Here is a 21,039-nt window from a genome sequence, read left to right as displayed (position 1 = left end):
GTCCGGACTGTCTCCTGACTCTTTGCCACCAGCTCCTGTTAAGCCAGACAGATACTACAGGGTTCCTGATTCACAGAAATTTCTTTATAAAAACCCAGCTGCAGACCCAGAAACAATCTCTCAGGGTCCCAAAGGGGTCAAGGCGTCCACTGCAAAAAATCCTATACCCTCTGATAGGGATTCAAGGACCCTGGACAGATGCGGGAAAAAGATTTACACTTCTGCTACCTTGGCTGTAATAGCTTTAAATTGTCAAGTTCACATGCTTAAATATCAGCAATATCTAATATCATTGCTTAAACAAAAAACGTTGACAAATTCAGAATGTGCAGAAAACAAAGAAATGCAGGCTTTATTGCATGCAGCTGAACAAGTAGGGAAGCATACTTTGCAATATGGTTTTGATTCTCTAGAGGCCTCTTGCAGGGCCGCTGTTACAGGTTCTGTCATTAGGAGACATGCTTGGTTAAAAGAACAGAATCTGCCCGATTATGTTAAAGCAAAGTTATTAGATGCTCCATTACAACATGATACCTTGTTTGGTGTTAAAGCAGAAGAGGTTTTGAAGAAAATGGAGGACAAAGCTAAATCTATGCAAACAGTCAAGGATTTCTTACAGGTACAGCCTCCCAGATTTAGCAGGAACTGGCTTGCAAATAATTGGTCCTTTGCAGTGTCAGACAGGCCACAGAGAGGTAGATACAGATGGCCCAGAGGCAGATCACAGCCTCAAGGCTCATACAGGCCTAAACAATGGGGTGCTTCAGCCTCCAAAAGCAGAGAAGAGAAATCACAGCCATATAGGAAACAGTCTGCCAGCAACAAACACTTATCTTCTGGCAGCTCCTTTGGGGGGAAAACTATCACTTTTTGCTCAAAATTGGCATATGATCACCCAGGACAAATGGGTCGTAAATATCGTGTTCCAGGGCTACAGGTTCCATTTTCACACCCTGCCAAGGCCAAACAGTATGCCAGACCTGCCACACAATCAATGGACAGAGGCACAAAAACAAGTTTCATCCCTCATGGACATGAAGGCCATTCAGCTAGTACCACAGCAAGAGCAGGGACAAGGATTTTACTCAAGGCTATTCTTGGAGCCCAGAAAGGATAAAACCTGGAGACCAGTACTGGACCTGTCTATCCTGAACACATTCCTGTGCATTCCAAAATTCAAAATTAAAACTCTGCAGCAGCTTCTGCCCATGCTGGGCAAGAAGGCTTGGCTTGTAACTTTAGACCTAAAAGAGGCATACCTGCTTGTCCCAATCAGACAGTCATGCAGAAGATACCTCAGATTTACAGCTAGCTGAATGCATTACCAATTCTCTGCACTGCCCTTTGGCTTATCTACTGCGCCCAGGGTCTTCACAAAATGCCTGGCACCAGTAATTGCTTTTTGAAGACAAAGAGGAATTTAAATATATCCTTACTTGGACGACTGCCTTATTCAAGCAGAGAACAAGGACACACTACTACAGCATCTGGCGTTTGTAAAAACATTACTAGAAAGCCTAGGGTACACAGTAAAGGAAAAGAAATCAAAACCCGTACCCTCACAAGAGAGAATATTCCTGGGTGCAAGCTTAAATACAACTGCCCAGATGTCTTATCTCACGCCAGACAAACACAGACAACTGACTACTTATTTCAAAATGTTGGCAACAAAGACCCAGTTATCTGCAAGAAAAATTCTGCAGGCTTTGGGCTTCATGGTATCCTGCATTCTGCTAATTCCATATGCAAGACTGCATATGAGGAAACTTCAATGGTATCTAAAAAGTGTTTGGACTCAACATTGCCAGAGCCTGGAAACAATAATTAACCTCATTCCCTGCCTGTAACAGGGGTTTCGATGGTGGGCAAAAGCCTGTCACCGCAACACGGGACAGCCATTCACCTTACCCACAGCCAGGCAGACATTGACCACAGATGCATCAGATTATGCCTGGAGGGCCCATATGGCAGGAAGATGTATTCAGGGCACATGGTCCGCAAGTCACATGCATCTACATATCAATCAAAAAGGGATGCTAGCAGTTCAAAAAGCCCTGACAGCCTTCAAGGATCTACTTCATTCAGGACAACTACTGATAAAGATGGACAGTACCACAGTCATATGGTACATAAACAAGCATTCCTACCCCCTCTGCAGACTTGCCATGAACTTGTGGGACACAGCATTGATTTACCAAGTACATCTGCAAGCACAATTCCTGCCAGGAAGGATAAATACTCTGGCAGACGAACTAAGCAGAAATCTAATGGATCCCCACGAGTGGAAATTGGATCCACAAGTCTTCAGCATGATAACAAGGAACTGGGGTTGCCCGGACATAGACCTATTTGCCTTTCCTCACAATTGCCTATTACAAATATTCTGCACAAGGACTTATCACAAGCAAGCATGGAAAGTGGATGCTTTATCTTTCAGCTGGAAAAACCTAACAGTATACGCCTTTCCTCCTCTGCCTCTCCTCTCCAAGGTACTCCTAAAGGTCAGACAAGAGAAGCCAAAAATGATTCTGATTGTCCCAGACTGGCCCCGCCAGCACTGGTACCCAATCCTAAAGAGCTTGTCCCAATGCCCAGCTTGGACACTACCTCAAATTCCTCATTTATTGACTCAACAAGACAGTCAGATACTGCACAGCCAACTCAGGACCCTAAACCTAGCAGCATGGCGGATAATGTAGCCATTCAAGACTCACCTCTTTCTAAAGCAGCTATGGATGTTATTTTGGAGGCCAGGAGGCCTTGCACCAGAAAAATGAAAGAGATTCCGTGCTTGGAACCAGGCACAAGGTCTTGACACGATTGTTCCAAATATTCCTCAGATTTTGCAATACTTAACTGAGATGCTGGATAAAGGCCTTTCCTTTTCATCCATTAAAATTCATGCCTCTGCCATTTCAGCTCATTACAATACAGAGCCACCTATTTTTTCTCATCCATTACTAAGGCAGTACCTCAGAGGGGCCAAAAACATAAGACCCCCAAGGAGAGCACCAATACCTATATGGGACCTCAATTATGTCTTGGAAAAACTTACACTGCCTCCCTTTGAGTCAGCCTCTGCAGCTGATGTAAAATTCTTATCCTGGAAAACAGCTCTGCTCCTAGCAATAACCTCTGCTAGACGAGTCTCGGAGTTACAAGCACTCATGGCTGTGGAACCTTTTATCATTTTCCACCCTGACAGGGTTTCTCTGAGGACAAATCCTACATTTATGCCTAAGGTAGTGATCAGTGTGGCCCTTAACCAGACAATTCACTTGCCAACTTCTTACCCAAACCCACAGAATAAGGGGGAGAGACTTCTGCATTCTTTGGACATTCACAGACAGCTACGCTTCTACTTGGACAGAACCAAAGCTTTCAGAAAGACTGACCAACTTCTAGTAACAAATGCTGCAGGATCACAAGGAAAGCCTATCTCAAAGCAGACTATTTCAAAGTGGATAGGCCACTGCATTCGTTTCTGCTATTCACAGCATGGCAAATCAGTGCCTAAGGGCATTAGGCCACATTCCACCAGAGCAGCAGCCACTTCAGCAGCCTTCCTCAGAGAAATACCAACCAAAGACATCTTAGAGGCTGCAACTTGGAGTTCAGTGCTTACTTTTACAAAGCACTATCACTTACCTCTCTATTCTAAATCCAGGGCAGGCTTTGCCACTGCAGTTCTGCAGGACCTAATAGCTTCTCCTAATCCTATTTAGCACCAGCCTCCCAACCATAGCTTTGGGATTCAACCCAATTGTAATGACTGCAACAGTGAAACACGATGAACATAGTACAGTTGTGTACCTACCATAAATGTAGATGTTTGAGTGTATTTACTGTTGCAGTCCAGGTTACCCTCCCTCCATCGCCCTTCTCCTTGCTGGGACTTATCTGTACTTCTCTATTCCGTACAACCTATGTGCTGTATTTGCTTGTAGATGAAGGAAAAGTTGTTTTTTTGGTTTTGCATGCTTTTGGGCATTAGTGAGCCTACCATTTTGGGGTACCTGACATCTGGGGCAAGAAAAACTGACGAAAATGGCGTCGGCTGCGTCTGTTATACCCCTGGCGCACTGATGTCAGGGAGGAGGCGACAGCAACCAACGCCTGACCTAGACTTTGGAACTCAGGCCGACTGCGAGTAGCCTACCAGCAGGATAACCCAATTGTAATGACTGTAGCAGTGAATACACTCGAACATCTACATTTATGGTAGGTACACAACTGTACTTTCCTGAGAGGAGCCAAAAATGTAAGACCCCCCCCCCCCAGGAGAGCTCCCACTCCAGTCTGGGACCTTAGCTTTGTATTAGAAAAGCTCACACTTCCGCCCTTTGAACCTGCAGCCACAGCAGAGTTAAAATTCCTTTCATGGAAAACAGCTTTACTTCTAGCCATCACTTCAGCAAGAAGAGTGTCTGAATTGCAGGCCCTTATGGCAGTGAAACCCTTCATTATCTTCCATGCAGATCCTGAGACCATCAGGACTAACCCATCCTTTGTGCCCAAGGTGATGTCTGGTTTGGCTTTAAACCAGTCCATTCATTTGCCAACCTTGTTTCCTAATCCTCAGAACAAAGGGGAAAGGATCCTGCAATCCCTGGACGTGCACAGGCAGCATAGGTTCTATCTGGACAGTACTAAACCTCTCAGAAAATCTGACCAGCTGCTAGTCAGCTTTGCTTCATGTGCAGAGGGCAAGGCCATTTCCAAGCAAACCATTTCTAAATGGATAGCACACTGCATCCATTTCTGCTACAAGCACCATGGGAATCCCACCCCACAGGGGATCAGAACTCATTCCACTAGGGCTACATCTACCTCTACAGCATTTCTCAGGGGCGTCCCTTCCAGGGACATCCTGGAAGCTGCAGCCTGGTGCTCTGTACACACTTTCACCAAGCACCACCACTTGCCTATATTTTCTAAATCCAGAGCAGGATTTGCCACATCAGTCTTACAGGGCCTGATTGCCAGCCCTAATGCTTCATAACTACCTCCACCCTTCCTTAGCTTTGGGAATCAACCCAAATGTGATGACTGCAGCAGTGAAACACAAAAAACATAGTACAGCTGTGTACACTTACCATAAATGTAGATGTTCGAGTGTATTCCGTGTTGCAGTCCTGGTTACCCTCCCTCCAGCCCCCTGACTTCTTTTGATTTCTTTCCTATCCTTTTTGTCTGGCATATCTTATATCATTGGTATTTGTTTTTAGCTGGGGGCATTACATGCCATGTAATTGCTTCCTATTTTGGGGCCCCTGACATCTGGGGCAAGAAAAACTGATGTAATGGTGTTGGCTGCATGTTTTATACCCCTGACGTCATGGACGAAGTGATAGCATCTGACGCAGAAATCCCAAGACTCTGATATTCAGGCTGGCTGAGGGCTACCTGCAGGCATATAACCCCAAATGTGATGACTGCAACAGTGAATACACTCAAACATCTACATTTATGGTAAGTGTACACAACTGTACTTTTACATTCCCTCAGATCAAAACATTGTGGCAGACACTCTGAGCTGTTCCTTAACTCAATCCAGTGAATGCATGCTTCACAGGCATGTGTTTCTAGACATTGTCCACCAGTGGCATACTCCTCAAACAGATTTATTTGCCTCCACTCTGAACAGAGAACCTTGTCTATTTTGTGCTAGAGTCCCAGATCCTCTGGTTTGGAAGATGGACGCTTTATCTTTTTCTTGGAAGGGGTTGTTTCTTTATCCTTTCCCTCCCCTTCCCCTCATTCCAAAAGTCCTGTTTAAAATTCATCAGGATGCTCTCAAATTCTTGTTGATGACTCCCTTTTGGCCAAGACAGCATTGGTTCCCTTTTCTTATGCATTTAGCAAAGGACAGTCATCACAAGTTACCTCACAGGTGGACCTACTCACACAAGACCAGGGATCTCTCGTCCATCCCCACATGTCCACTCTTCAGATGACACTGTGGGTGATAGGATTTTGATTCCACATAGACACCTTTTTCTGAGGACGTGCTTAGGGTCCTGCAGGAGGCCTGGAAGCCTGCTACTAGGAAACCCTACTTATTTAAATAGAAGAGGTTTTCTGTTTGATGTCTTTCTTTTAACCTGGCTCCACTTTCTGTGGATGTTCCTTTGGTTCTCTCTTATCTGTGTAAATTGCTCAATGCTGGGTTGGCTTATTCTTCTGTAAAGGTCCACTTGTCAGCTATTTCTGCTTGTCTGCCTTTATCTCCTCCTTTAAGTTCTAGATTTGAGACTAAACAATTCCTAAAAGGCGTCCCTCATATTAGGCCTCCCAGGAAGCCTGTTCTTCCTTCCTGGGATCTTGATTTTGTTTTGCAAGACTTGATTCAGGCTTATTTTGAGCCTGTAGCTTCACCTTCCTTGCAACATTGCAATTGGAAAACTGTTGGATGTTCTTCGTGTTTCACTGTTGCAGTCATTACATTTGGGTAATCTGCTGGCAGGTTGCCCTCAGTCGGCCTGATTAACAAAGTCTTGGGTCCTGCGTCGGTTGCTGTTCCTTCTTCCATGATGTCAGGTCATCAGGGGTATAAAACATGCAGTATAAAACATGAAGCCGATGCCATTACATCAGTCTTTCTTGACGCGGGGTGCCCGAAACAGAAGCAGTTCGCAAGTGCCGGTTGGCCGACTCCAGAAATTTTCGTTTTCGAGTTTCAGAACCAAAGTCTTCAACTAAAAAGCTAAGTACCCCATCGGGGAAACTTTTTCTTGCTCCTTACCGATGTCAGTAAAAGTCAATTGTATTACTTGTGGGAAGCAAATACCTCATAAGGATTTCCATTTGTACTGTATTCCTTGCCTAGGCCCTGACCACGAAGTACCTTGTTGTCAGTTTTGTGCTTTACTTAATCAGCACACTATCCATCATCAGTACATTTTTGCTTCTAAATATTTCGGTTCCCGGTTTAATTATCCAGAAGTGACTTCGGTTAGCAATCCGACTACCGGAATACCGAAAAAACACAAAGAAAAAGACAGAGACAGGCCGTTGAGGTCCAAAACTGCCGATGAAGCTTCTCCTAAGCTAGTCGCCAGTTCACTGGTATTCAGTGAGGCGCTTTCGCAGCCCCTGATACCCGCTACTTCTGATTCACAGGCCTCTACTAAGACTCATTTGGAGTCCGGTATGCTGCGAGATGCTTCACCTATGGAACCCGCAGATGTCTGTATCTTGGATGGGTCCGGAGCCGCTGTGCAGGCACCGGCTTCTGAGGGTGTATTCAGGCCTACAGATTTGTATATTTAACTGACACCACCTTCAATATTAAGGCCAAAATCTCGGTCTATGTCTAAAAAAATGATGCACAGGCCACTTATTCAGGCTCCTATGCCTAAAAACAAATTATCAAAATGGCTGAAGATTTAATTACTTTAATCAAGGGTAGTCAGCCCCCCCTTCTAAGAGGCCTAGGGCTGAACTTGACTATGAATCTTCTGAACAAGACTCCGTTTCTTCTGACTCTTCTAATGAACAGGATTTGTCCATACCTACTTATGAGGACTCTGATGCAGAGGATTCTATTCCTTTTGCTTCTTCCCCTGAGGATTTTTCTTTTGGGGAAACTTTACATACCTTAAGGGGGCATTTCCACTGGGAAAGTCAGGATTTTTCTGAATCCAAAAAGAGGCTTAGGGATTTCCTTCTTCTTCCGCAGCATAGGCCTTTGGCTATACCTCCTGTACTAGACATTGTTGATTATGTGTTTTCAGAATCCGGTATGGCCCCTGATTCTCTGCCTCTGGCCTCTTGTAAGCCAGACAGATACTACTGGGTCCCTGACTCCCACAAATTCCTTTTCAAAAATCCTGTTGCAGACCCTGAAACCATTTCTCAGGGGCCCAAGGGCATTAAGGCTTCTACTGCTAAAAATCCTACCCCTTCTGATAGAGACTCCAGGGCACTGGATAGATGTGGTAAAAAGGTTTATACTTCTGCAACCTTGGCAATCAGGGCTTTAAACTGTCAATTCCATATGCTAAAATATCAGCAGCATATCATGGGACTGCTTAAACAGAAAATTATGATGTTTTCTGACTGTGTGGAAAATAAAGATTTACGGGATTTATTGCATTCAGCTGAACAAGTTGGAAAACATACTTTGCAATGTGGTTTTGATTCTTTGGAGGACTCTTGCAGGGCTGCTGTTACTGAGTCTGTGCTTAAAAGGCATGCTTAGCTTAAGGAGCAATCTCTGCCTGATCATATTAAAGCAAAATTGTTGGATGCTCCTTTACAGCAGGACCGTCTGTTTGGCAATAAGGCTGAAGAAGTTCTAAAAAAGATGGAAGATAAAGCTAAATCTATGCAAACTGTGAATGATTCCTACAAGTACAACCTCCAAGATTTAGTAGGCACTGGCCTACTAAGAACTGGTCCTTTCCAGTTCCTTCTAGAGCCACTCAAGCCAAAACCAGACATTCCAGAAGCACCAGGTTTCATTCCCAAGGGACTTTCAGAACTAAGTAATGGGGTGCCTCCTCTTCCAAATCTGGAAACAACAAGACACCTCCCTATGGTAAACCGTTTTCAATGACTTTCCTTTAGAATTACCAAGCACTTACCTTTTAGCCGCCCCTTTTGGGGGGAAAACTGGCACTTCATACAAAAAACTGGCAACTTATAACCCAGGACAAATGGGTTTTAAATATAGTGTCCCAGGGATACAGATTTCATTTCCGCATGTTGCCAACTCCAAATGGATGGCCAGACTTGCCCCCAAATCAGTGGGCAGAGGCTCAGAAACAAGTACCTTCCCTCTTAAACATGAGGGCTATTCAACTAGTACCAGAAGCGGAAAATGCACAAGGTTTCTATTCTAGACTTTTCCTTTTACCCAGAAAAGATAAATCATGGCGTCCAATTCTGGACCTGTCTACTCTAAACATCTTTCTGGACATTCCAAAATTCAAGATGTTGACTCTTCACCAGTTACCTCCTATACTAGGCAAAGATGCCTGGTTGGCAACTCTAGATCTAAAAGAGGCTTACCTGCATATCCCAATCTGGGAATCTTGCAGAAGATACCTCCGATTCAAAGCAGACTACTTGCATTATCAGTTCTCTGCACTGCCCTTTGGCTTATCTACTGCGCCCAGGGTCTTTACAAAGTGCCTGGCTCCAGTGATTGCATTTTGCAGGCAAATAAATATTCAAATATATCCATACCTGGATGATTGTCTAATTCAGGCAGAAAACAAGGCCATTCTTCAAAAACATCTGGCGTTTGTAAAAAGGGTTCTAGCTTGTCTAGGGTACACCATAAATAAAAAGAAATCACAACTAGTACCCTCTCAAAAATTACATTCCTGGGTACAAGCTTGAATACAACTGCCCAGATGGCTTTCCTTACGCCAGAAAAGCAAATTCAGTTGGTGACTTACTTTCAGACAGTTGGCCACAAAAACCCTGCTGTCTGCAAGACAAATACTGCAAGCCTTTGGGTTCATGGCCTACTGCATTCTTAGGAGGGTACTAGGCTATTGGCCCTAGGGCCTGTATAAGCCTAGCCAAAAATGTACCCTGGCTTTAGCCACCCAAAAAAATAATTTTCCTTTGCCCCTGTCGAGCAGAGCCACAGAAGTGATCCCTGGGGTGAATTTCCTATCTCCCATCCAATCAAATTTCTAATTCCATATGCAAGACTGCATATGAGGAAACTTCCGTGGTACTTAAAAAGTTTATGGCGTCAACATTGTCACAGCCTGGAAACAATGATTCCTATCATACCTTGCCTGCAACTAGAGTTCCTATGCTGGGCAGAGGCCTGCCACCAAAACAAGGGACTGCCATTCACACCACCCCCTGCCGCCCAAACCCTAACTACAGATGCATCAGACTATGCATTGGGGGCTCATCTGGCAGGGAAGTGCATTCAGGGCAAATGGAGCCCGAATCAAATGCACCTTCATATCAATCAAAAAGAAATGCTAGCTGTACAGAATACACTGACAGCCTTCAAGGTCTACCTTCATCCAGTACAACTAATGGTAAAGACGGATAACACCACAGTTACATGGTACATAAATAAGCAGGGGGGTACACATTCCTACCCCCTCTGCAGACAAGCCATGGTATTGTGGAACATGGCCTTGAGTTATCGAGTACAACTACAAGCTCAATTCCTGCCAGGAAAGCTGAATATTTTGGCAGACGAACTAAGCAGAAATCTCATGGACCCACACAAATGGAAACTGGAACCACGTATTTTCAATATGTTGACATGCAAATGGGGGAGCCCAGACATAGATCTCTTTGCCTCACCCCAGAACTACCAGTTGGACAGATTTTGCACAAGAACTCCTCACAAAAAAAGCCTGGAAAGTGGATGCTCTGTCCTTCAGCTTGGAAAACCTATCAGTCTATGCCTTTCCCCCTCTGCCTTTTCTCTCCAAAGTTCTACTAAAAGTCAAACAGGCCACACCAAAAATGATTTTGCTTGCTCCAGACTGGCCTCGCCAACACTGGTACCCACTCCTACGCAGTCTGTCACAAATTTTCTCCATGACACCTGCCTCAGACACCTTCCTTACTGTCTCAGCAGAACAACCAAATTCTACACCCTCAGCTCCAAACATTGAATATTGCAGCTTGGCTAATCACTTAAATTCCCCCTTAGCATCCCTCAGCAAACCTGTGATGGATGTCATTTTGGAGGCGAGAAGACCTAGTACTAGAAAATCTTATGCTGACAAATGGAAAAGATTCTGTGCTTGGAATCAATGTCAAGGAATGAGCACAGCAGTGCCCAATTTACCTCAGATTCTGCAATACTTAACTGAGATGCTTCACAAGGGCCTTTCATTTTCTTCCATACAAATCCATGCCTCAGGCATTTCAGCTCATTACAACACAGAACTCCCCTCTTCTCTCATCCTGTGCTAAAGCAGTATCTCAGAGGGGCCAAAAACTTAAGGCCTCCCAGGAGAGCTCCAACCCCTGCCTGGGACCTTAACTTTGTATTGGAGAAACTCACTCTACCTCCTTTCGAGCCAGCTGCTACTGCAGACTTAACATTTCTTTCCTGGAAAACAGCTTTCCTTTTAGCAATCTCTTTGGCTAGAAGCATTTTTGAATTACAGGCCCTTATGGCAGTGGAGTCTTTCATCATCTTTCATGCGGACAGGGTGTCATTCAGGACCAACTCATCCTTCATGCCCAAGGTGGTATCCAGTGTGGCTCTTAATCAGTCCATTCATTTGCCACCTTTCTTTCCCAATCCACAGAACAAGGGGGAGCGGATTCCACATTCATTGGATGTACACAGACAACTTAGATTTTACTTGGACAGGACTAAATCTCGAAGAAAATCTGAACAACTGCTGGTAGCATTTGCTGCAGGGGCAGAGGGAAAGGCTATTTCAAAGCAAACCATTTCCAAATGGATAAGCCATTGTTTTCATTTCTGCTATAAGCACCATGGAAAACCTATCCCCCAGGGGATCAGATCCCATTCCACCAGGGCTGCATCTACTTCTACAGCCTTTCTCAGAGGTGTTCCTACCAGGGATATTCTAGAAGCTGCTACCTGGATTTCAGTTCATACTTTCAGCAAGTACTATCATTTACCAATTTTCTCTAAATCCAGATTTGGCTTTGCCACTGCTGTTTTGCAGGGCCTTATAGCCGGTCCTAATACTGTATAAATCCATCCTCCCAACCTTAGCTTTGGGAATCTATCCAAATGTAATGACTGCAACAGTGAAACATGAAGAACATAGTACAGTTGTGTACACTTACAATAAATGTAGATGTTCGAGTGTATTTACACTGTTGCAGTCCTGGTTACCCTCCCTCCAGCCCCTGTTTTTTCTCTTACTATGCCTCTCTTTTATTTTTCTACACTTAAAAGCCTTTTTGGTGTATTTGCTTTTGTTTTGAGGTATATATTTTTGTGTTTTAAATTATTTATATATTTTGCTCCCCATTTGGGGGGCACCTGACATCTGGGGCAAGAAAAACTGACGTAATGGTGTCGGCTGTATGTTTTATATCCCTGATGACCTGACGTCATGGAAGAAGGGACAGCAACCGATGCAGGACCCAAGACTTTGTTAATCAGGCCAACTGAGGGCAACCTGCCAGCAGATTAACCAAATGTAATGACTGCAACAGTGAATACAATCGAACATCTACATTTATGGTAAGTGTACACAACTGTACATTTGTTAGCCACTTCTGCCAGACGGGTGTCTGAGCTTCAAGCACTTATGGATTGTCCACCTTTTTTGATATTTCATAAGCACAGGGTGTCCTTGCTTACTAATCTTTCTTTTATGCTCAAGGTGGTGAATGAGTTGTCCCTTAATCAGTCTATTCATTTGCCCACTTTTTTCCCTTCTTCACAGTCTGCCAGTGAGATGGTGCTGCACACGTTGGATGTGCATAGATAACTCGGATTTTATTTACATAAGAGTAAGACTGTTATGAAATCTAATCAGCCATTTGTTTCCTTTCATCCCAGGTCTTTGGAATTTGCTGTTTCCAAACAAAGTATTTCTTCTTGGATCTCAAACGCTGTTTTGTTTTGTTATTCCTTTCATGGTAAGAGCATTCCTTATTCTGTTAAGACTCATTCTTGGCTTCTTCTGGCACTTTTTTTCAAGGGTCTGGATACTAACTGTTCTTGAGACAGCTAACTGGACTTCAGTGCATACATTTACCAAGCACTACAAGTTGGATGGCATATCCAGAGCTAGACCTGGTTTTGCTAGGGCCATACTTCATGTTTTCTTAGAAGGCTTTACTGATCCTTCCTCCTCCCAAATTTCTTCTTGAGCTTTGGCACTCTCCCCAATGTAAAAATTAAGAGTGAAATGGAAGGACATAGTAGAGTTGTGTAAAATCTTTCCATAATGGTAGATGTCCTTCTCTTCATTATTGCAGTATTCATTCCCTCCCTCCACCCCATTGTCCTTTTCTCTTCTGGATATACTGATTACATCTCTTTTCCTTGGATTTGTGTTCCTGCTAGGGCTGTCAGTTCTGAGGGTAGTACTACCCTACACAAGGAGCATACATGTGACGTATTGCAATAGCTTTAAGGCAACCTAAAGGCTTTGATATACTGGCTGGATGTCAGGCCTTCCTTGGAAAAGGATCACTAATGTAAAGAATGCTGGAAAAGTGAAGAAAAGGACATCTACCGTTATGGTAAGATTTTACACAACTGTAGTAGTGTAGGTATGCATCTATCAGCTGTAGTTTGGTTCATAATTGTGGTGAAATGAGAAAAGGAGGTTTATGATGGAGTACCTGAGATCTTAAAATGAAACTATTTTAAAAGATCTCATATAGTAGAACTTTCAGGGTCTATATTACCAGAGCGAACGTTTAGGTTGTCGAATACCTAAACATTGAACTGGTAATATCGAAATCCAAAAACCACGAACAGCCGCTTTCACGCAGGGAAAGAATTCCCTTGGCCGTTATGCGGATTTTGCCCTTTTGTCCAATGTACACTGATCTCGGAGTTGGTATATTTAGTTAAAGGGGTGTGGGGGGCACAGCCCCCCACTTCATTTGGGTTTCTAAGTTTTTTTTTTGTTTTTTTTTTTGCAGCCAAGGGAATTCTTTCTCTGTGTGAAGGTGGCCATTTGTGTTTTTTGGATTTCGATATTACCAGTTCGATGTTTAGGTATTCGAAAACCTAAATGTTTGATCTGGTAGTATAGACCCAAACTTTCAAGCAGCTTATGTTTCCACTTTTAGTTGTTTTACTGATTAGGAGCTCAATGAACAATAATTATTTCAAATGAGCTGAGCTGCTTAGAACACTTTTTGAACAAGAAAATTCTCAGTGGGACATTATGATTGAATTATCTTCACTGTACATTGTTGTAGCTATGTTTGTTGATACCTTGGGAAGTGCCCCTCCATTTACCATTCCTCCACCAATTTGAAGTTGAGGACCAATGAATAGTCTTCTCAGAGTTGAAGAAAAAAATTTTCTTACATGACTCTGTGGAGCAGAGGGATAATGTCCTATTTGCACTGCAGATGGCCCATGTTCTGTTAGCTTCGCAACTGCTTGAGGAACCGGGCAGGAGTTAGAGAATAATGTCAGCTTGCTCATCTGGGGAGGCAGCTTGGCCCACTGCATTGGCCACCTGCAAGATGTATTGCCACCTGCAGATGTATTGCCTGCAGCAAGAAGCTTAGTGTGTCCATGTTACAAAGTGATGTGCTGTTTAGTTGGGAAGTTGCCCAGTGTGAAATTACACATGCATCTCCCAAAGGCAGTGTGTGTGTGTGTGTGTGTGTGTGTGTGTGTGTGTGTGTGTGTGTGTGTGTGTGTGTGTGTGTGTGTGTAGATATGTGTGGTATGCATATATTAAAGCAATAATCTACAACTGTGTGTGGTTATTTCAGGATTTACCTGACTGATTGAACAAAGTCAACCATAGGTAAATCCTGATATGCTCACAAACAAGAGTGGATTATTGCTTTTTATACAATAACAGTATTTAACAACAAAATACTTTCTTAAGTAATGCAATTGTATAAGGAGACATCTGTCTTCTTCCACGTCATCTTTGCTATTCTTATGTACTGCACATGTGTATGGTACTTAAATTCCCACGCTTGCACACTGCATCAGCGCAGCAGAAGTGACTGAGAAAACAGAAACCCTTTTGCTGTTTTAGTTTTTTTTAACTATTGAAAAACAGACATTTACAGGGACAGTGCAAAAATATGAGGCAATCAGGTATGTTTCTGTTTTAGTTTTCCAGAAGCACATACCTTATTTTTCTCATATTTTGGTGTGTCCTTCAGTATATGCTGTTAGAAAAGTCTGGCCACTCTGTGGTGCTTCATTGGCCAGACCTTAAGCTATGGGTATATGCTCGATTTACAAAGGACACGCTGGTTGGGCTAGCCTGTCAGTGTGCTCAGTTTTGAATAGAAATGAGCCTATTAGTGTGTGTGTGTGTGTGTGTGTGTGTGTGTGTATATATATATATATATATATATATATATATATATATATGTATATATATTGTGTGTGTTTGTATATAATTCATGCATGTATGTGTACATATATATATATATATATATATATATATATATATATATATATATATATATCTGTATATGTGTGTGTGTGTGTGTATATATATATATATATATATATATATATATTTGTGTGTGTGTGTGTATACATATATATATATATATATGCACACACACACATATATATATATATATATATATATATATATATAAAGTATACATACACAAATATGGCTGTTTGCTCACACCTGTGTAAAACTATCAAATAGCTATGCTAGCTGTTTGCTCCAGTTCCATGAAAAGAAAAAAGATCTTAGTGGTAGACAGATAGGTATTACTCATTCAGATAATAGCTGTTTGCTAAACTGCTTTGCTAAAGCACTGATCCTTGTTTGTTTTCAGTAGGGATAATATATAATTATCATCAACCATGGGATGAGTAAGGCCAATCTCTAACCAGATGGGACAGGTTAATTCGAGCACAATAAGGGAAAATTGTTTAGGCTTAAAATGGTGCACAAGGGCAGCTAGCCTAGTTCTTATCTATGAACCTGTAAAGTGTGACAAAGAGGTATACTGAAGTCATAAACTGAAGGAAATGTTCTGTACATGAAAATGAGAAACCTATGATTTGAACACATGGTATAGTTTTTCTGTAGGATAGAATGTTTGCTGGTGTTGGACCTCTATAAGTTGACGTACTGCCTTAATGGTAACAGTAAGTCAGTCACGGAATGCTCTGGGGCAGAATTCAATGTGGTCATTTCTGTTCTTATGTGGACTAAAGGTCATGTTGATCTTTATCCTTTTTTGCTTTAATCATAGTGTACTGACCCATTTAAATGTGCATGGGATTTGCTTCACTGCACATTGCAATGCGTGTGGTCAGAACTGATTATGGGATTTGGAGAAAGGCTGGACTGGGAGGGGGAATAAAGCACTGCACTAATGAAGAACACCTTTTTGCAGCTGAGTACCTGAGAATCTTGCAGCAGCAGCAGCGTTCACACTTGCACTAAAAGCACAGGTCAGTACAAAAAGCAAGGAAATTTGATATTATGTGCAACATCATTCCCCTACTTCCTTCATCATAGCAGCCACTTGTGTTTCACTTCATAACACTGGAGAGTCTAAGTTCAGTTGTATGAAGAGACTTCTAGACATGGAACTGTAGCAGGTTATATAAAATAGATATTCAACAATATTGTGTAAAATGCATGCAGTATACATATCCCTTTTGTTTCCTTTTAAACTACATATATAAAAATTAAGCCTGCAAAGCACTCTGTTAAATTGTTTAAACCTACTTTGTTTTAATTTTTATTGTTTTAAAAGTTACTAAAGCACACTGAAAACCGACTTTATTTTGACTTGCATCTTGTTATATACTTAAGTTATTTACAAAAGTATTTATTTGAATTCTTCAGGTTTCTACATTACACAGAATTGGGTCTTCTGGTGATCATATATTTCTTCTGAATCATATCTTGCGTTGCCCTGCAGGTGTTGGGAAATGGGCAGTTCCATTTGTACAGGTATAGTTAACTAACTGAATGTATTATGCTGCATTATGTTAGGGTTCAAATGTTTACTAAAAGTGTATGGACAAATACACCTGGTGCAAAAATCGCTGACTAGACTGTGATTTTTATGTGATATACTGCTAAAATTATTTTTATGTGATATACTGCTAAAATTATTTTAATGTCCTAGACATATTTTTTTTGTAAGATGTTTAGTTGTGAACATGACAGTGTGCTTAACACTTAAAATTTTTGATGCTATGGTTGTAGGTGCTCACTTTTAGTGTAATAGGTTGTGTATTGATCGTGTGTGGTGTAATGTTTAATGTGTGTTGCTCACTGAGCTTATGATATTATTAATGTCAGATACGTTGACAGTGCAGTGTAAATATGCCATTGTAAGATCTGATAAATCCCCTTTTTGTAAGTTACTTAAAATGAGACAAAAAGTCCTAAAATCTTAATGCATGACAGGCATTTGTAAGCTTTAAGTTTTGTGAGTCTGAACAAGAAAGGGCCTAATTTTTGAATGCATTCAGAATATTTAATAGGTACTACCTTGGTCTTGACCTCTGGTTCCCAGCCTTTAATGTTAAAAATGTTGTCATCCTTGCCTTCTTTGTCGAAAGTTTCAGTGTCAGTGTTACTACTGATGTCATTGGGATTATGGAACTTCATGTTGGAGGTTGGGCTGTGAAGGTTGAGCTGGTTGCGGCCCTTGATGGGTTTGGTCTGTAAGCCTTTTGGGTAAAGGTCCTTTATACTGGGTTGATGAGTTTGTCTGCCCCAATGTCAGAGGTCAGCTCCTGGATGTCAGTTACTGTGATGAGCCTGTTTATGTCATTGCTGACCTTGTGGATCTGGACCTTTGAAACTTGAGACCAGTGTCTCGACCATCAGTATTGCATTAATACTGTCAATGCTAACAGTTCTGCATTTGCCATCTGAAGTACCTGCACCCCTCATGATATTGGCCTTCACACAGTTTGCAGACTTCTGTGTCTGAGCCTTTAGCAGTCCACTTTGACAACAGGACAGATTCTGGACCTAGTTATGTTTTTTTGTTATCCTTGAGCCAGTTTTCTGCAAGGCCTGGTAGGAAATGTACACTAAAAAGAAAAATTCTGATTCTAAAGTATGAGATCTGTTACACAGAAGACTCGGATTCCTGTCACCACCCCGAAGAACCCAAGTTTTGGGAAATTGTTTAAGCGATAAGGCAACGAGTGGGATGGGCCACTGACCTGATTTGCTGTCTGCAGAGGACTCTGCAGGAGGCATTTTGGATCCCCAAATAACTTTCTAAGTGCTTCTCCCTATAGATGAAATTGGTAACAGCTACAGGATGAGGTTGCTCTGTGGTGGCATCTGTCCCAAGAAGGCAAGATGATATCTTCTGGTCATAAAAGGACTGATATTGTTGAACAAAGCCCCCCCCCAAATATGTTTCTGTTATGGAAGTAACTTCCCTTATAAAAGCTCCAAGTCTATGGAAACCTGCTGTCCCCAGGTAAGGAATTCAGGAACGTGTTAATATGTCTACATCATCCTCTTTGAGAAGGCTCAACTGTCACACATGATTAACAATTTTTATACATAACTGCTGCCTGCACAATCCACTAAGTTGCATGCAGGCTTTCTCTTTAGTAACTTTCACCTCTGTAAAATCTTAGGATGTATAAATGTAACTACTGTTTGTGTATAAATTTATTTATTTATGTGACATTTGTTTACCGGGGTGGTCTGACTGGGTCTACAGAACCCATTTTCAGCAGTGGCCCGGGGAGAAAAGCTCTGCATACAGTACAATGCAAGTACAGTTTAATCAAATACAATAAAAATTACATTAGAAATACTATACAAATAAGTTGAAAGAACAAACTGCTACAAGATGTTGCAGTATATTACTACACATCTAGACAATTCTGTACAGTTAAAACATTACAGACAATAATGGTCACTCTCACCATATATGATGTAGACAGTGTCCGTAAAAGTGGTACATAGGTAGTGCAATGTGTGACATTGACTGTAATAGTACATGCAAAATAGAATGTTAGTTTCAGTTAGGAAAATAGCAGCCAGAGCGTTAGTGATGCAGATAGATAGTGAGAGAGAGTTAAGAAGAATAGAAGCAATGAAGCCTGAACAGTAGCTTAAGGATATGGTATAGAAGCAGAGAAGGAGTTAGAAGAGCCTTAGGATCTTGCAGTCTGTGAGAGATTGAAATGTGACAGAAAGAGGAAGACCTGAGCATTAGGCAAGCTTTATGCAGGAGAAAAGCCATGTATTTTTGAGATGATTTTTTTAAAGAGGCATTGAAATGGGTTAGGCCAGGCATAGACCTGGTAACTAGAGGTAGTGAATTCCAAAGTATAGAGACAGAGAATGAATACAGAGAGTGACCAGGTTTTCTTGTGGGTTTTGAGGTAGCTAAGAGATTTTTGCCTTCTGATCATGGCCAAAAAGTGCATTGTCATCACCTTTGGTAAAAACTCTGTACCCATGACCTACCACATAAGCGGCAGTCTACTTAACGCCAAATGTGTGATGAGACCTTGTGACCCAGGTGAACAGTAGTCTCTCCTTTGATAATCACATCGCCACAGTAGTCAGGAAATCCTTCTATGTGGCACACCTCATCACAAAAGGGTTCTCATCCAGGAAAGAAGAGATCATTGTTCCCTTCTACTCGGCACTCATTAGACCCATTGTAGAGTACAACGCCCCTTTTGGAATGTACCTCACAAGACATCTGCGGCAGCTGGAAATGTCACAGAAGTACCTCACAAAGAGGATTACTGGCCTCAAACATATGCCTTACACTGACCATTTCAAAAAACTCCAGCTTTACTCTGTAGCATGTCACTCACTCCGAGGAGATCTCTGCCTAACATATAAAGCTATGTTAAACCCAGAGCAAATGGATGTGCTATACCTTAAGAAATCCCAATCCCTCTGAGCTACACACTCTAGGGACCTAAACCTTGTCACAATAAACAGGACATGCTGGAGGGATAGATTCCTGTCCCAGAGATTTCCTATACTCTGGAACAAGCTACCCATCTATGTCAAAGTTACTCAGCACTCTTCAAGAAAAATCTTGGTGAGTGGATGGGAAATAGGAAATACACCCCAGAGATCAATTCTGTGGCTCTGCTCGACAGGGGAATAGGAAATTAACTTTCTTGGGTGGCGTAAGCCAGGGAACCTTGTTGGCTAGGCTTACTTTAGGCCCTTGGGCCGATAGCCTAGTACCTACCTATGAACCTATGGTGTGTAAGGTGTGACTAGATTAGCTAGTGCAGGGCAGGCAGGTTGTGCAAGGTGGATAGCTGAATAAAGGCAAGTTGATTGGGGAGTTCAAGCCAATTTAATTCTAGGAGTGGTTTACAGTGGTATGTGTGATATTTAGAGTTTGTGGCAAAGTTTGCAACTTTGTTGTAGCATTGTTCCAACTTAGGGTAGAATTTTGTAAGCGAGTCAAGATAGGGGCACCATAAAGAAGGGAGGGAAGCAAAAATGTTTTTGCAAGGGTAGTTTTGGTTGTTGCAGTAAAGAAATGTTTGTTTCTATACGAGTCCCAGTTTTTGGTGAGTTTTCTGTATATTTTGCTGTATATGGGAGTCAAATGAAAATTTGTCAATGATAACACCTAGAAGTTTGGTTTCCTGCACTATTTCTGTGACAGGATGCTGAAATGATCAGTGACAGGGGAGATGTTTTTGGGATGAAAGAGTACTAGTTTTGTCTTCTTTGGAATAAGAAAGAGTTGGGCATTTCTTAGCCAGCATTCGACTGCAGTAAAGGACTGTTGAGTCTTTGAAAGTAGTTCTGATAGTAATTGAGCAGTGCAGATAATGGTGGAATCATCAGCGTATTGAATGAGGGCCCTAGGATGAGAGGTAGTGTAAAGGTTGTTTGTGAAAATGTTGAAGAGTATGGGTCCTAGGATGGAGCCTTGGGGAGACTCCAGTAGGTTGTAGAGGAAGGGTGATAGTTCATTGGACCATTTCACTGCTTGTTTATGATCCTTGCTGTAGCTCTGAAATAATTTTTACTTTGTTATGTGAGAAGCCTAGATTAGACAGTAAATAAATCTAAATAGAAATGTAACTACTCTGTGTTTGACTGGAACTTAGTATAATGCAGTGTAACCAAATGGAGTTTTTCTCCCTGGGCCTCCGCTGAAAATGGGTATTACCCAGTCAGTCTTTCCCTGTAAACAAAGATAGATAAATAAATAAGTAAACTCAAGCAGAGGCTAGCAAATGAGTTGCATAAGTCACTGGATCTGTCGCTGGATGGACAGGTAAAACAGAGATAGCTATCACAACTGGCAGACCTCACCATTGGTTTAGCTTACAAATGTATTCAAGAGTTGGTCCAGACATCAGGCACAAGTACTGCCGTATGTTCTCACACTTAAATCCAGTTGATAGATTTTACCTAGGACACCAAGGTGACCTTTTCCCCCCAT

The 21,039-nt window shown here is 42.0% G+C and overlaps 1 protein-coding gene across 2 annotated transcripts in view; it reads left to right on the top strand.

The window, feature by feature from the left end:
• EPG5 (ectopic P-granules autophagy protein 5 homolog) overlaps window positions 1-21,039 on the top strand; it is a 2,535,958-nt gene that overhangs the window by 155,488 nt on the left and 2,359,431 nt on the right. For both annotated transcript variants that reach the window (XM_044078183.1, XR_006365599.1), the window contains exon 5: window positions 16,464-16,571. In XM_044078183.1, the coding sequence (XP_043934118.1) occupies window positions 16,464-16,571 (108 nt within the window). The remainder of the gene's footprint in view (window positions 1-16,463; window positions 16,572-21,039) is intronic.

Source organism: Protopterus annectens, chromosome 1.part1 (genome assembly GCF_019279795.1).
Source record: "Protopterus annectens isolate FY-2018-M chromosome 1.part1, PAN1.0, whole genome shotgun sequence".
NCBI lineage: Eukaryota > Metazoa > Chordata > Ceratodontiformes > Protopteridae > Protopterus > Protopterus annectens.
Note: the sequence above shows the minus strand (reverse complement) of the source record. Positions and strands in the feature narration are given on the sequence as shown.